This window comes from Porites lutea, chromosome 6 (assembly GCF_958299795.1).
Source record: "Porites lutea chromosome 6, jaPorLute2.1, whole genome shotgun sequence".
Classification (NCBI taxonomy): domain Eukaryota; kingdom Metazoa; phylum Cnidaria; class Anthozoa; order Scleractinia; family Poritidae; genus Porites; species Porites lutea.
The window spans coordinates 2,822,984-2,840,000 of NC_133206.1; the positions used below are offsets into that span (position 1 = coordinate 2,822,984).

The following is a 17,017-nucleotide window of genomic DNA, read 5'->3' on the forward strand; positions in this document are numbered from 1 at the left end:
TTCTTTGCTCGACCTTGTCACCTTGTGCCCAGTCTCTCTAGTACCAACATGATTTTTGCCTTTGACCGCATTTGATTGGTTAAATTCGGTACAACCCCAGGTTGCCTCACGAGACAACTGTTATTTCAAAATGGCGGCTGAAGTTTGTTGATGCATCTTTTTACAACGTTTACCCGTCTTTTGTGAAAAGATCCCTTCTTTCAGCAAGATGAATATACTCAAAACGCCAGAAGATAGCACTGCCTTTGTGAGAATCATGGGTGAATTCGACCAGTTTTTGTCTAACAACCCGAAAGGTCGGCTAACGTACGAAGACTATTCCAGTGAGACACACTTCAAACAAGGAGGTGTTTCCTCCTCCAGCAGGGTCTTGAGTAAATCGCAGAGCCAAGGAAGTCTCCTTACTAAAGAACGAGAGAAGGATGTGGAACTGATAAAAAGCCGGAGCAAAATAGTGCAGTTAGAGAATGAAATGAACAGCTTGGAATCTGAAAGAAAGCGAGCTCGAATAGAATTCGAGAAAGATGCTGGAAATCAGAAGCTAAGTTTTCGCCGAATGGAAGAGAAATACGACGACCTGCAGCAAAATTTTTTGTGCATTGCGGAACAGGAGAAAAATGCTAAAGACCAGTTAAAGGAGCTGAAAAAAGAGTACGAAATGTTCCGCAATAAATCAGAACAAAAGTTGCAAAACCTTCAAAGAGAAAAACTGAAAGCTTGCGCGGAACGAGATGAGGTTTGTATATATTTTGCTTTTTCAGATTTCCATGAAGTGGTCAGTTATGTAACCTTCGATATCAAAATTTCTTTTAAACTGATCCAGCTAAAAACATTTTATTCATCAACTGGAAGTTGAGGTGTCTCCTTCTTGTCTAGTCAGCTGGAGATATGGGAAAAGGCCCCCATATCTCCATAATTTAAGACCAAAACTGTGGTTTGAGAACAGAGAGACTGATAGGTCTGTACCTTAAAATTAATAAAGGTGACACTAAAGTCTACTCTCCACTTTCTTTTATCCTCATAATTGATGTGAACCAATAACATCATAGGTGAGCTAACAAGCCATATGGGGGCAGTTGGCTTGTTACTTTAATTGTTAGAGTGCTGCACCTCTATCGCATGGGTCATGGGTTCAAACCCTGTACAAGCCTGAATTTTTTCAGGCTTTCTTTTTGCAACTGCAAAAGCTGCATCTAGAACAGTGATGATCTTCTTTCACTAATTCTTCACCCCGCTGTTCCTATACAGAGGTTCCAATAAATGATTAATATTTTTTCATTTCATCCATCATCCTTTCAAAGGTCTATAACAAGCCAACTCAATGACCCGCCACTAGCTGCCTTGCTGGCTCAAATGGTAGAGCACTGCACGAGTATTGCAGAGTTCAAGGGTTTGAATCCCTTACAAGCCTAAATTTTTCAAGTTTTCTTTTCACAACTGCAAAGCACAACAGACTGCAATTTGTAATGAATTTTGCAGATAAGGGAGGATTCAGGCAAAAAACAAATGGAGATGAAGAGTTCTTTGTTTAGGTAATTATTTGCATCAATTGATATAAAGTAATGAGTAAGTTGGACTTACCATTTAGGAGTGGCTTAGTCTCTCTTGGGGAATCAATGATTTTGATTTCTTAGTAAGATTGAATTATTAATATTTGTGTTTGTTAATAGTTATGGTAGATTAGTGAGGCTTTGTCATTAAAGGGTAAGCTTTTTCTTCTGCTTAACAGCATGAAAAAGGGGAAAGGTATTGAAAACATAAATGAATTGTCACTGCTTTTAAAGGAGTTACCTATGCTCCATTCACTTTAATCACTGATCCCTATCTGAAGTGATAAATAAAACCTCGCAAACTTTGATGAAGTTTAACATGTAGCATTACATTATGTTTAGCTAATATGAGATGGGAAGCTTATTTTTGAGTTTAATTCTAATTTACAACAATGGCAATATTAATGCAGTAAACCCACTGCAAAATAATGGTGGACAAAATAGTACAGATTTCTGCATAAGGTTCATTGCTGCATGTACAGTAAAAGAAATAATTGTTCTTTTTTTCAGGCTAGAAACTGAAAAAACTGCAATGCAAACTGAGCTGGAAGATACTAAGAGTCAACTTGAAGGCTTTAAAAGGTACTAATGAAGGCAAAACTAGCCAAGAAGTAACAATTATTATTGTTATTATTGAAGGCATGTTTCAGCCAATGAGGAACATATGGCCAGAGCTTTTTACTAAGTTTCAGTTTCAGAGTATTGTCACTCCACCGTGGATGGGATGCTAGTCAAAGGTTATGGTACCCCAAGCAGTAGGTTGCCAGTTCCCATTTATTAGTGCTTCTGATAGTTTGTGGAAAAAAGTCAAATCTCACGCAATTTTTGGTGACAGATTCACAGAAAAATTGGCCAATTTTTGAAAATTTTTGGGGCTAACTTCACCGAAAAACAATTAGTAAAGAATGGCAATTTTGTGGGAGTTTTCTAGGCAAGTTTTGCTAGAAAATGATGGATGTAGTGTTTTATAACAGAGATAGTCATTTGCTATTTTAACAACAAAGCACTCAAGAAATGAGCCAATGGCAAAGCTTTTAACATCATGACTAGTGCCCAGTTTTTCGCAACATAATTTACGTCTATTAGTTTTGAAATGTTGTTTGCTCATTTTGGTGATGAAGTTTCAAGATAAATTTGCAAGTTTACAACAATTAAACAGCCCTAATAGCCGAGATAAGTTTTCAAATATGTTGTATTAGACATGTATTTGTAAAATTTTTAGCAAATTTTGTGGTACAACTGTACATGCATGTTTTTGTGAATTTCATGTGATTTCACGGATTTACCTGAATTTTGTGGCTCTGCGACCGCACAAAATATCAGAAGCCCTGATTTATACACCTGGGCCATAGAGAAAAATGGGACAGTGAGGGAATCTCAGGGCATTGTTGGCTGGGATAATACTTATGTAAATTGCATCATGTTATTTTTAGAGGTTGGTGCTGTGACATCCACTCATTTTAATTGATTGAAACATCAAGTCCAAATGCGACCGCCTTAGGGCAAACAATGCAGAATATTGTAATGGCAACACACCAAGAGAGCATAATATCCCATTATTCTCTCTTGAAAACACTGAATAAAAGTTTGCGGACCTCTCTGGAACCCATCTTCCGATTGATTTCAAGTGCTTGTTGGTCTAAAAATAGCTTTGGTGAAATTCACGTATCCCTTGGGCTAGACTGGGCGTGTCTCTCACTGTACCATTATTCTCTCTTGACCTAAGTGAAGAGAAACATGGTGGAGGAAAGTTTATTGTCTGACTAAGGAAACAATGGGATAGCAAGACTTGAACACCAAACCTCCAGATCTGAAGTTCAAAGTGTCGACCACCGGGTCATCATGAAAAACATTTGTGCCTCATTTCCAAGAAATCTAATCTGTACAGTTATGTAGCTTTTCTTTAGGCTTCACTTCAGAAGCTGCTTGTATTGATTTTTCACACCTGAAACTTGAAAATTAGCAGAATGCTGGTATTAAGGGGACATTTTGACACAGAACTCGTGAATATTAATTCAAAGTTTGTGTCTTGCTTAATTCTGACCTGTAATATTTGCAACAGATATGTCTTATGTCATATTAATGCACTAGCTAGAGATAATAAGAGGTTTTCAGACACGTATGCCTATAGTTTTCTTTCATATTAATTTTTACAGAAGACGTAGTGAGTTAATGTCTCAGTTACTGGAGCTTGAGCAACTCAGAGAAAAATCAAATACTGCTGAACACAGGGTCAAGGTATGATTTTAGTACTGCTTGTACATGAAGCTCTGTAATTATGCCTCAAGATCAAAGAACGTAAAACACAAAGCATGGGACTCCAAAGTTTTTTAGGATAATCTGCCAGTTTGGCAATTTAGCATTCTGTCAAGTAGCTTTACCATAAAAATAGCCTGACAAAACAACCAACATTTTTGCAATGTTGCCACTGGTTTCTGAGGAACAACTGCAGAAATTCAATACTGATGACGCATTACTACCCAGGTCTATTTGGGTAGTGCTTCTGATCAGAAGCACTACCCAGATCTGGGTAAAGTCACATGATCAGTACAGATTTCTGCACTCGTCCTCAGATGTCATTTGGCTGGGAAACAGGTGTGGGCGTCACAAAGTGATGGTTGTTATCGACTAAGACTACATGCATCACAGAAATAAATTACCAGTAACATCATATGAATAACAAAAGATGTATCACTATTGTACTAACTTTAATATTATTGATAAGGAACTGGAGCAGAAGCTGGCTCGCCAGGAAGAAGCTACAGGGGTTGCCATGGTGATGCAAACACAACTCACAAAATACAGGGAATTACAGAAAGAAAATGAGAAATTGAAAGAAGGCAATCATTATTACAGGTATAACTAACATTTCCATTATTAATAAACACTGTTATGCAGAAAATAGCAACTTTGCAACTACTACCAAAAGTGAATGTATGAAAATTTCATGCTTTTTTGTTTGAACTGCACACAAAACATCTTATATTCACATTTTAAGTTTGTGTACTTTACAGTAGTAATTTGTGCAGTGCATGATAATGACAAGGCTTGAAAAAAGTCCTGTCCAGTCATCCTGGACAAGTAGATTTTCTTACTGGGCAAGTAACTTTTAAAGCTAGGGTCTAAGCAAGTCATCTTCTAACTGAATCAGTAACTTAGATAAGGAAGAAGTGGCCCCAGGCAGGCAAAATGTTAGAGCTGCTTGCAAGCCCAAAGGACAAGCTGTAATTAAAGTTTTCTTGTGCCCTGAGTGAGACTGAAACAGGAAGTAAAATTTGATTTAAGGATGAAATTGAACCACATTCTCATGATAATTTACAATTTAGGTCCATGATCTTGAAATTGAGGTCATAGTTTTGTTCTTAGCAGGTGAATATATACTTTTTACTGGATGAGGAAATTTTTTGAAGCACCTGAAATAACCCACAGAAAATAATAGTACTCTAAGCTAAATATGCATTTAAAATGTATTATTATGTACCTTTAATACTAGTTTAACAGGTATCTCATCTTAAGGCCCTTGAGTTTAAATCCCCCAAATTATTGTCCCCTAAACTATTTACCTCTGTAAAACTGTGAAAGGTTTGACCCAAGGAGTCATTAACTCGTGGGTACGCACAAGCGTACCACGAGTTATTGCAGGGACTGAGATATGCAAATGAGTCACTCACTCACTCACTCGTAGTAGACGCACTTCGTAATTAATCGGGTCCAAACTCAAGAGCGCAAAGATCTATCGTTTCCAAAGAAGCACGCGCTCGCCGAAGTTCGGTAGCATCAAATTCCTCGCTGCGAGCGTGCATCGTGCGCTACAGCACGGTTAGGATAGAGGTCTTACCAAATTTAAGACAGGCAGGAATCTTTCAAATTAGTACGATTCAAAAGCCTTAGACCCGTCCAGGCGTTAAACTTGACAAGAAGATAAGCATTTGCTCTTCGACTCCTTCAACTTCGATGCTGGCTTGATCTCCTACCTTGTAGTACTGTAGTAGGTTCTATGTATGAATGAATTTATTGCGGTCAGTATAAAACACGGACTGAGGACTGGGTATAAAATACAGACTATAAAATACGGACTATAAAATACGGACTGGTGAAATGTATGGTAAATAAAGGCACTTCTTCTTCTTCTTCTTCTTCTTCTTCTTCTTCTTCTTCTTCTTCTTCTTCTTCTTCTTCTTCTTCTTCTTCTTCTTCTTCTTCTTCTTCTTCTTCTTCTTCTTCTTCTTCTTCTTCTTCTTCTTCTTCTTCTTCTTCTTCTTCTTCTTCTTCTTCTTCTTCTTCTTCTTCTTCTTCTTCTTCTCTTCTTCTTCTTCTTCTTCTTCTTCTTCTTCTCTTCTCTTCTTCTTCTTCTTCTTCTTCTTCTTCTTCTTCTTCTTCTTCTTCTTCTTCTTCTTCTTCTTCTTCTTCTTCTTCTTCTTCTTCTTCTTCTTCTTCTTCTTCTTCTTCTTCTTCTTCTTCTTCTTCTTCTTCTTCTTCTTCTTCTTCTTCTTCTTCTTCTTCTTCTTCTTCTTCTTCTTCTTCTTCTTCTTCTTCTTCTTCTTCTTCTTCTTCTTCTTCTTCTTCTTCTTCTTCTTCTTCTTCTTCTTCTTCTTCTTCTTCTTCTTCTTCTTCTTCTTCTTCTTCTTCTTCTTCTTCTTCTTCTTCTTCTTCTTCTTCTTCTTCTTCTTCTTCTTCTTCTTCTCTTTCTTCTTCTTCTTCTTCTTCTTCTTCTTCCTTCTTCTTCTTCTTCTTCTTCTTCTTCTTCTTCTTCTTCTTCTTCTTCTTCTTCTTCTTCTTCTTCTTCTTCTTCTTCTTCTTCTTCTTCTTCTTCTTCTTCTTCTTCTTCTTCTTCTTCTTCTTCTTCTTCTTCTTCTTCTTCTTCTTCTTCTTCTTCTTCTTCTTCTTCTTCTTCTTCTTCTTCTTCTTCTTTCTTCTTCTTCTTCTTCTTCTTCTTCTTCTTCTTTCTTCTTTCTTCTTCTTCTTCTTCTTCTTCTTCTTCTTCTTAAGGACTCCCCAAGATCACGGGGGGAAATGGATGTGAGTTTGAGCATTACCTTTTTAAAATAACAGCGGAAATTGAGATAAGAAAACATAAGCAAATGTTTTGCATCCTACTTCGCGGAGGAGTTGTGTCGGCTTTGTATCACATATGTTCTTTCATTGCCATGAAATGCGTTTACATTGTTTTTTACTGTCAGTAGCCTGGTTTCAATTAGCCTTAATTTCATCCCATTGCTTTGAGCCGTTTTTATGGCTCGATCGTTTTCCCCGGTCATTTGCCGGCGGAAGTTCCATGGAAAAGGCATTAAATATGAGACTTTTCGCCAAATCATCGGACCATCCTCAATGGTGTAGTGGCTATGTGAGATTGGGACTAACCGAAGGTACTGGGTACAAATCCCGCTAAAGACCTTTTTCCCTTCTTCCTTTTTTTTTTCTTTTTTGTTTTCTCTTGTTTGCTTATTTGTTTTGCTGTTTTTTTGTTTGTTTTGTTTTTAAATATATACTTAAATAACTGTTACTAAAGTGCAATAAACAGCAAGAAAAGTATTGTGTTTCCAGAACAAGAATAGTATATTTATAATATGAATTTCTATCATTTCCTAAAATTCAATGTGGGAAAACCAGAGGTGATAACTAATTGATTATTTTCTAAACAACGTACCCATGAGTTGACGATAGTCTTTCTTTGATTTTATTTAAGACAAGTACAGGTAGGTTGAGTATGATTGTTCGGGTGAACATAGTCCCGAATAGGACTGATGTTTTGACAACCTGTACAGTTGTCATCTTCAGACTCAAAGTGAGTTGTATCACATCAGTTGATGGTATTTTACTCTGGTTAGTGACCTGGTCAATGAATTCACAGCGTTATTGGTTGTCTGTCAGTTAAGCAGTGATGTTATTTTTCGATCCATCTATTGTCACAGTTTAACAGTTGTTGAAATTTTGCATTATAGCTAGACCCTGTCCTCAAGCTGAGGGCATTTCCACTGAGCTGGGCATCAATCTTACAGTGCAATAGGAACAACTTTTGTAGCAACAATAATTTCTTTATTTTTAGAGAGACAAATGAAAGTAACCTTTTATTGAAAGAGAAAGCAGACAGTTTGCAAGGAAAGCTTGTGCGGGCTGAGCAGAGGATTACAGAACTGACAAGGGTGGAGATTGAGAATGAAGTCAGTGAAATCTAATTCAAGTCAATGTTACTGTGTCTGTTTGAATTATGCTAATACTAAGCTCCCCTGGGCATTGCTACACTTATTAGGTACTTGTTATTATGCATTATTTTTGTGCCTTCCTTAATGATTTTGTTAGAAAATTTGTTCCTCACATAAGTAAGAATTTTTAAAGACAACAAAGGTGTTTTGTTTACTTCTCAAAGGTTTCCATAAATATTATTGTTGTTGTGATTTAAGTTAAGTAGTGTGTTCATAGACCATTAATTTTCTCGTAAGAGATCGTCGAACATGTGTATGAAATCACTCGCATGCTGCTGAATTGCCAAAGAAAAAGAAAAATGTCTGTGGATAGGCTGAGCTTTAAGGAATGAGAAAAACATACGCACAATCCATGGGCTTTCATATCTGCTAGACGTAACCAATATTGTAGAGAACTTGGAATTTGAAAAACTGTCATTTAGTTGTTTTGTTTTTCTTTTGTTTTGATATTTATGTTAGGAGCTGAAAAAGAAAATTCAGAAGTGGGAAACTGAAGATTTATCAGGAACAAAAAGGCTGAGGTCTGGCTATCATTAATATGAACTATGTCCTAATATTTTATTTCTAGTAACTAACAACAAGTTTTTGTGAATTATGTAAAATATTGACTTGGCTTGATTGACTTGACTCACATTTTTAATGAATTTATGAAATTGCTTACTTTACAGATCACCTGCCCAGCTTGCCCAAGATGTTGCAAATCTGCAGAAAACTCAGGTGGTATTACTGGAAACACAGAGTGATTTAAAATCCAGGTGTGGATGCTCTTTATCATGTTATGAACAAGCTACTAACTACAAGCTACTACTGACGTTCCCGTTCTGTTGCTTAATCAGCCTATTATCTAATGGCCAAAACTGATTGTCAAAATCTCAGTCAGTTTTGTGCTTCCAAACTGATTCTCATTATTTGAATGATTTTGTTATCTTTCCAGTGCACAGATTAATGAGAGAGCTTACCATAGGGCAGCAGAGGAACTAGCTGTTGTTAAAAGAGAGGCAGTAGAATTAAAGGTAACTTATAAAAAGGGGAACTCTTACAATTAAATACTAACATTATATAATATGTAGTGAGTACAAGGTAACTGCTATCGCTCTGTTAAGCCAGGGTTGTCTTCATGTAAACGTGGTGGGGATGCTTACAAGTCAGAAACTGTAGAATTTTAAAAACCCTTAGAGGAAACAAATCTTGGTTAAACTACTGGTTTCTGTCAAAACTGGAAAAAAACTGTTTTACGGGTCTATTATTTTGATTACCTGCTGGTTAATGTGTCATGGGCACTCGCTTAAAAAGTCGGTGCTATTAAAATCTTTTATGCAACTGTATAGTTAACTTCTAATATTTTGGAATACACAGGAGAATGCAGAACGGCAAAGGGAACGGAATCAAAAACTCCAGCGAAGGCTGTTTCTTGTCACAGCTGTAAGTGAACTATTAGCTTGTTTGTTTCAAAAAGGTAATAGTAATGTTATGGTTTTGCTGTTGAGTGGGAATTTTTCCAGCACTTAACTAGTTTAATTTCACAAATCATTTGGATGGTTTACCGTGAATAATCTCAATAGACACGTGGGGGCGTCTGTTCAATTTTAGGGGTCCAAGAGGTGTCGTTTATTCTCGTAACTGATAGAACCTCAACAAAACTAATATACTTCGGCGAAAATGTTAAGAGAAATATCCACTCCATGAATTGATTCGTCTAGGCCGTCTAGTGATCCATATCGCTCTTTCACATCTCAACATTAAGGTCAGAGTCCTCGTTTACGGACATTGTGTTGCCATAGTTAGTTTGTCCTTACTTTGAACTTGTTATTGAGCAAGATACTATGTGCAAACCCTTGTGATTCCTAGTATCTTGGAGTATATCTCATAGGGGGCGTCTAATACAAACTGTCTTAACATTGTAGAGGGGTGTTTATTAGATGAGAGGCGTTTGTTTCAGAGTGGGCGTCCATCAGATCATTGACGGTATACTTTCAGGTTACAGTTGTTATATCTCTCCCAGTGAAATGAGTGTATCTAAATAATGATGACAAAGAAAATGAAGATGATAATGATTTTCAATGTCGTCATTAGGAACGCGATGGATGCCGAAGGATTTTGGATAATTACGATAACAGCTATTCATCAAACTATGACCCTCAGATTCGTGCAAGACTGCAAGAGGTTGGTAGGACAGGAGGGTCTGAATGTTGTTTGGTGCCATTTGTCCATAATTTTTAGTGTTTGCTGTATAATTGGGCAATTTAACAGAGAAAATACTGTTTAATCTTTGGAGGGTTTTTCTTGAAAAAAAACGCAGTCTTTTAGCATATTTGTCAATTCTTATCTGCTCTTTGAAAATTTTCGGATTTCTCCTGAAAAATCTCCGGTTTTCTTTGGACATCTTCAGATATCTTCGGAAATCTTCTGAAATAAATGGGAATTGTCGCAGAACGGCCGAAAACCCCGTGATATACTAAACAAAATAATGTTGAATTTTTTGCGGAAGTTTGTGTTTCGTTCTGGAAAAAATTACTGTTACAGTGAATTTTTTACTTTCAATGTTAAAATGCCTAAAATTCAACTGTTTCATGTTACAGGACCAAAACATTAAGGGCCAGTTATTAAACGGAGTTTAGCCAGTGCTTAATAAAACCCCCTTCTAAGCCATTTTCAGTTTGCAAAACGCCTTTATGTAAACAGCATTTATTGTGAACAGTTTCATGAAAACATATGGCCCTTTACTAGAAAAGCAATTGTCTTCTTAAAATGACCCACTAAGAAAAAGATCTGAAGGTCCAAAGTTTTCCTAGACCGCGGTCTAAGTTAGACCTCGTTTAAATAACCGACCCTAAGTTTTTAGTGTTACCGAAGTACCCCCATTCAGATTCTAGCTCGTAAAACGTTCAACAGTGAACGCTGAGTTTGTTACCATCATTTAGCTATCATTTATATTGAGGTTTTTTCTCCTTTTTGAAGATACATCTAGAAGATACATGTGAGCTAGAATGAAGCTGTTCTCCTTTAATTATAGCTCGTTAAAGATAGTTTAGATGCTATAAGGAAAAGAAATCGACGTCAATGCCCTTGCCAAGATTTCAGTAGTATTATGACAATACGCCTATCACTATCACTATCACTATCATTATCACTTATTCGAACTTTATCGTAACGTAATTTGACTGGAGGTTTTCTATATCTTTGTAGACTCACGGGTTTGTCGTTTTTATTTGTTGAAGTACATGCTTCTTTGTCACTTACCGCTTCGAGCCCAGCATACAAACGGCTTTAACATTTGTTTCTTTTTCCATCAGGCTGAAACTCGTCTTAAAACATGTCATGAACACATACAAACTCTAGAGGTTAGTCCGCACTGAATCATCAGGAAGTTTTAGATACCATGGCAACGGCGGCGAAAACGTCACCACTAAAAAGTGACTTCGCGTTCTTTGAAACTGCAGCGCTATTATCTCGACTGGCTTACTTTGTTTATAAATATAGGTGAACCATCCCGGAGTTAAATTCCTAAGAAAAATATCCATATTTAATCAGTGAAAGAGAAATCCGTCTTCGTTTGTTGACGTACTCGAGAAAACGTGAAATTAAGCAATTTCACGTCTTGTCGTGCAGTTACGGCAAAGAAATGTTCCAAAAAGGCGTGCTGCACGTACAAAGTTGTTGTTTTGCTAATCGAAACGTAAACCTAATCCTTTTTTGACGTTCTCGTTGCCGTTGACGTCATGATTATTAAACCTTCCTTCATCAAAGCTAATCCAAAGGTTCCATCTTTTTACAGAGGTATATTTACTCAGGGTTACTTTATCAACTCAGTTGAAAACACAAAAAAAAGTGTTTGACTCCCCCTTTCAAAGTTTCTGTTGAAACTAACCCCTTTATTCTTTCATTACTGTAAACTTCCGCTGATAAGCCCCCCCTCCCTAATTATAAGCCCCCATGCAGGCTATAGGCCCATCTACCGGTAGACGAAAAATACATGCGGTAATAAGCCCCCCCCCCCCCCCCCCCCTCCAGATATAACGGATATAAGCCCCCCTCTTGCTTGTATCGAAATGAATTCGATTTTTACAACGTTTTGAAGCTTTAAAAAGCGAGTGAATTAAAAAAGTATTTTGATTAGCACTGCTATGTAGCTTGTTTTGAAAGGCTTTTTTAGTCCGGTTATAACCTCCCCAGTTTACAAGCCATCTTAAAACCCATTTTACGAAGTTGTATAAGCCCAGGGAGTGTACGGCATATTGGCAACGATAAAAAAATGATTTTGGTTTTGGTATATTTTACGGCATGTTTTGGAGTATGGGGGGAGTATTTTAAGACGCTTGAATAAAAGTAGCAATAATTATTTTCGAGTGGAGAGAAACGAGGACCAGAAATACGTCTGTGTCTGCAGGCCACTCGATTGGTTATTTCTTGCAACTGTCTCGCGGAGCAAACGATGGGTTAATTTGCCATCATCAGAAAAATTAAACTTCTCTCTGATTACTTTATTTTCAGGTCGAGTTGAATGAAAAAGCAGAGCTAGCATGCCAGGAAAAGCTAAAATGTAACAAAGTATGTAATTTCACCATACTGATCCATGTACCTTATTGGTTCTTAAATTCGCGACTTTGGTAAGACTGTATTTCGCGGGTTTTATTTTCGCGATTTCAGTAGGCAAATATAAAAAAGGGCATTAAATTTCGCGATTCAAGCGTTATCAAATTTTTTTCAAAGTCTCAATTTTTTAGAATTCTTTTTACATTGTAAGATTCTCTACTCCATATGTGAAGTCTTTACAAGCTATCGTTACTTCACAGTAGAAGTTACAAAATGGAACTTACCACACCAGTCAAGCCAGTAAATAATTTGTGCATTTGTCGATGCATACCATGTGTGTGTTGTTGGTATTACAAGTTTCTCAGTTTTTCTGTGAATTGAATTTTCTATATGGGTGTTGAATTACGTTTGTTTAAATTTCGTCAGTATTTTTATTCGAGGGTCGTTAATTTTGCGAAGTTAAGTACAAATTAGGTGTCTAAGCACATCTATTGGAAATGACCAGTGGTTTGCACCCTGTAAGTTTTTACTGAGGTTTTGTCGCTTTTATTGTCTTTACAGCTTGAAGTTGAAGTTAATGAACTACGTGATAAGTTGTCTAAACAGACGCAAGGAACACCAGACAACAGTTTGTTACGGTAAATGTTAAAAATCTAAGAAATATGGAATATTTTGTGTGTCGAGAGCGTTGGACGGAGAAAACCCGATATAATTCAAACCCTTAATTTTCTCATTGCAAATCTGAGGTCAGGGCTATAAGTTCACACGGCACTGACGAGTTTACGACCGGTTGAAAATTCGTGCGTTTAGGTGTTCTGTTCACACAGAATCATCTTAACCGAACGAAAATTTAGACGCATAGTCGTTCAAAATTCCATGTGAACAGAACGGAAAAATTGAACGGTCTCGTGTGAACGAAGTGGCCGGTCAAATTTTCAGCCGGTCGAAAATTCGTCCGGTGCTGTGTAAACGTGTTAGCAGTACATTTTACTGAGTTAATTGCATTTTATGGTTTTCGGGTTCGGAGGCGTTTTCACAGATCTGTTAATCCAAGAACATTCATTCGGGTACAAAGTATTCACTCTTATAGATTCTGGATTCAAAATCTCCGGACACGCGGCCAAACCACCAGAAAGTTTATATAATTTGCGGATTCATGCAAAAGGAATCCCAGGGGTGGATCCAGAGTAGTTCAAGTGATTTGCACAAATCACTCAAATTTTTTCCAAATCTTATTTCTCAGCTCTTTATTGCTGTTGACGAAATCAATTATCCTCCTTGTTTTATTGTTTATTATGAAATTAATAAAACAACTGAGAGATTATTCCGTCGATCACACAGCAAACCCAGCCCCTCCGGAGCGAAGTGGACGAGTCACCGTTCGCGCGGTTTCGTCCTTTGTTGATCTTTCGAGAACCACGCGAAAAAAAATTCGCAGGCACGACCGGACAAAGTTTCTACCTAGAGGGTAGGGACTGGAGGCTTGGATCTTTTCACAAATCACTCAAAACCCACTTCGATTGGTCAGAATCACTCGCATTGTCTTGCGAACTACTCAAACTCGATTGTGATTGGCTATTCAGGTCGCAAACTACCGTGCAAACTACTGACAATCATATATAAAGAGAAGCCTCTCCCTCAGAAGTTCCTTCGTTCTTGTTGAATTCGTAAAATCGCTTCGCGAAGACAAGAATAATTTGATTTATAAACCATGGTTCGAGGCGATCCAGTTTGTCGGAAGGAGGACTGTTCTCAGTATGATATTGGCTTGGTTTCAAGGAAATCAGCTCGTATTCGGACCAGGATAAGCTCAAGTTCATAGAGAATGCGTGGAAACCAGGTGAGCTATTTGATTTCCCAGTGTCAGTGGAATGTTCAAATTCTAAGCGTCACTTTGTGTGGGGCTGGCTGAAAAGATTTCCCTGGCTAGCATACTCAAAATTTCTCGATGGTGCATTTTGTTTACCGTGTGTTTTGTTTGGAGTCCAGTGTGGGAGGAATTCGAATAAACTCGACAAATTGTGATACAGAAACCTTCAATACACGAATTTCTATTGGTGTCACCCACCAGGCGTCACGTAAGGCTTTATAAAAGGAGAAGCGTTAAGACTTCTGAGAACAAATTCCTCTCAATTTACTTTTGAGGAAAACATGAGTAATTTCAGAACACGCCTGCAGAATAGAGATTACCCAGCTAGAATTGTAGAAAAACAACTTTCAGAGATTAAATTCTCTGATAGAGAAATGTCGCTAGCGCAGAAAAACAAAACCGCACCTAAGAAAATACTGCCCTTTGTAACACAATACCATCCGGCTTTGCCTAACCTAAAGGACACACTCATGATAGAAAATCACCGCAACTGAGAGAAATCTTTAAGGAGCCGCCCCATCATCTCATACCGTAAGGGAAAATCCCTAAAGGACATCCTAGTTAAAGCTAAGCTATGAAGGCTTTATTATAATTTATTCTACCGCGAACTGCAGGAGTCGTGTAGGCTTGTCAACACTTTTATCAATGCTAATTCACTTGCTAGACCCCTTAGACACAGACAGGCAAAGTTCAGATCTAGACAAAAAAATGTTACCTTGTATAGTCAAACAAAGTAATGAATATTTGTACAGAATTATGCCTTTCTGGAGGAGGTACTGTTTATGTGTCTGAATGGCTTGAGGTGCTCTCAGAACGCAGGAAAATGGCAGTTTGAGAGCACTAAATTTCAAATTTTCTTGGGGGAGCATGCCCCCAAACCCCCCTAGTTTATATTAGTTGGTGCAAATCACTCATGTAAAATCCTGGATCCACCCCTGAATCCGGTGCCATAATGTTCCAGATTCATCACGAATCTCCTCTAATGTAAACTGAACCTGTTTATCGAACATTTCTAAGCATCCCTGAAGCATTAATTTTGGCCAAGAAAAGGTAGTGGGGGTGAACGTCACTAATACATCCGTTATCCAACGTAGGATTTGAGTAAGTACTTCAGAACTGACTATAGTCTAGAAAATCCGAGCTTTGTAGCTTTAGTGTGGACGGGCTTTCGATTTTAGTGAATATTCAAATATCAACTCCACACGCAGGAGGGGGGACTTAAAGCGGAAAGAAAGTTTCTCACATTTGCATCGCTTTGTTTTACAGTAAAGAGGTGGAAAACCTTAGAGAAGAGAACGCCAAACTACAGGAACAGCTGGAGATGTACGATCTCCGTAAAGAACAGATGCATATGCAGGTATGAACGCCTATTTGTTGGTTTGAGGAAAGCTGGTCAGTTCCCCTGATTTCTCCCCGAGACATAAGGAACCTTTAGATCCGACGACACCGACGGTAACGAGACTGTCAAAAGTCAGTGTTTAGATACGCAAAACAACAACTTTGCACGTGCCTCGCGGCAGGGTTTGCAAACTTCATTGATGGATGAAGTCAGTGTGACTTCTGCTTCACAAATTTTGGAGTCATTTTGGAATATTTAGAGTCAAGTAACACTTGCTTTGGCGGTTCTTCACTTGGTCGTTTCGACCAGATTGCCATTTCAGCGCGAGGTTCTGGCACGTATACGCTATCATGACGAAAACATGAGGTAGCTACTTTCTCTTTTGGGAGTCCACTGACCTGGAAAGGCTCAAGTCGATGATCATGATCATCGCTCGAGTGATCTTTATTGTAATTTAGCCTATACGTGTAGACAGATGAATAATTCTTCAGTTTAGGTGGTTTAAATCAGGTTTGCAACATTTGCGGTTAGCATTGATTACTTTGTATGTGTTTTGAAAAAGGTAAGGAAAAAACTATTTTGCAACCAAAAATTTCCGGAGTCAAAGCCCTCCGTAACCTCGGTGGAGCCATCTTGACTGAATTTGGCGTATTTGCGAACCCTGGACTCACATTTCTTTGTATATCCTTTGCCGTAACTACACAACTACGGCATGAAAATACCTAAGTTCAAATTTAATGGAGGACGTAAACAAGCGACGATGGAATTTTCTTTCTCTTTCTGAACTTGGGTATTGTTCTTAGGGATTCAGCTCCAAGACAGTTCGCCTTAGTTACCAGGTCATCCATGCACGCATATTTTCTCTCTCTCCCATGCACCATCGCTCCTCGTTTTAGAAGTTGTGATTTGTGGCTTTTACCACAAAAAGCAAAAAGGGAACAAATAAGTCTTAGTCGACTTCAACCTGCCGTGCAGTCCTGCCCAAAGGAAATTATATGTGAGTTGTCGCCTATCTTTTTTTAAGGTTTATACTTAGCTTTGAATTGTTTTAGGGTTACTACGATCCTACCAAGACCAAGATAGTTCACCTGTCGATGAATCCATCAAGCATGGCTAAACAGCAGCGGGCAGAGGAGTTAGAAAAATTGAGGAAGGAGAATGAAACACTTCGGAGGAGGCTACAGATCCTGGAGGAAGGAGGCGGCAGTAGCCAAGAGGAAGTCAGCCCCGGACTCAACAAACTCACTCCTGAAGGAGCGCCGAGTGTCATGAAACAAGTGGAAGGTCAGTCAGTTCTCTTTATCCATTGTGCTGGATTTATTAATGATAGTCGGCTTACGAATAGCTCCTCTTAGCCTGATTTGTATGTAATTGTCCGGACCGTCTTTATCGCCCAAAACGGGTCCCAGAAATGAATGTGTTCAGACCATCGAGACGTCGAGCGATTGGCGCGATCACGTATCTCCTGGATAGACCTGGGGCCCGCTTCTCGAAAGTCCCCGTAATTATTGAGCCCGTAAAG

General features: G+C 38.2%; 1 protein-coding gene across 1 annotated transcript in view; it reads left to right on the forward strand.

The window, feature by feature from the left end:
• Window positions 1-140: 140 nt before the first annotated feature.
• Window positions 141-17,017, forward strand: part of LOC140940159 (mitotic spindle assembly checkpoint protein MAD1-like) — a 26,246-nt gene continuing 9,369 nt past the window's right edge. The window contains exons 1-16 of the mRNA XM_073389060.1: window positions 141-736; window positions 1,480-1,532; window positions 2,061-2,132; window positions 3,707-3,788; window positions 4,276-4,406; window positions 7,597-7,711; window positions 8,213-8,274; window positions 8,422-8,508; window positions 8,688-8,766; window positions 9,110-9,175; window positions 9,827-9,916; window positions 11,047-11,094; window positions 12,245-12,301; window positions 12,848-12,924; window positions 15,423-15,513; window positions 16,548-16,779. Of these exons, the coding sequence (XP_073245161.1) occupies window positions 209-736; window positions 1,480-1,532; window positions 2,061-2,132; window positions 3,707-3,788; window positions 4,276-4,406; window positions 7,597-7,711; window positions 8,213-8,274; window positions 8,422-8,508; window positions 8,688-8,766; window positions 9,110-9,175; window positions 9,827-9,916; window positions 11,047-11,094; window positions 12,245-12,301; window positions 12,848-12,924; window positions 15,423-15,513; window positions 16,548-16,779 (1,870 nt within the window). The 5' untranslated portion in view covers window positions 141-208. The remainder of the gene's footprint in view (window positions 737-1,479; window positions 1,533-2,060; window positions 2,133-3,706; window positions 3,789-4,275; window positions 4,407-7,596; window positions 7,712-8,212; window positions 8,275-8,421; window positions 8,509-8,687; window positions 8,767-9,109; window positions 9,176-9,826; window positions 9,917-11,046; window positions 11,095-12,244; window positions 12,302-12,847; window positions 12,925-15,422; window positions 15,514-16,547; window positions 16,780-17,017) is intronic.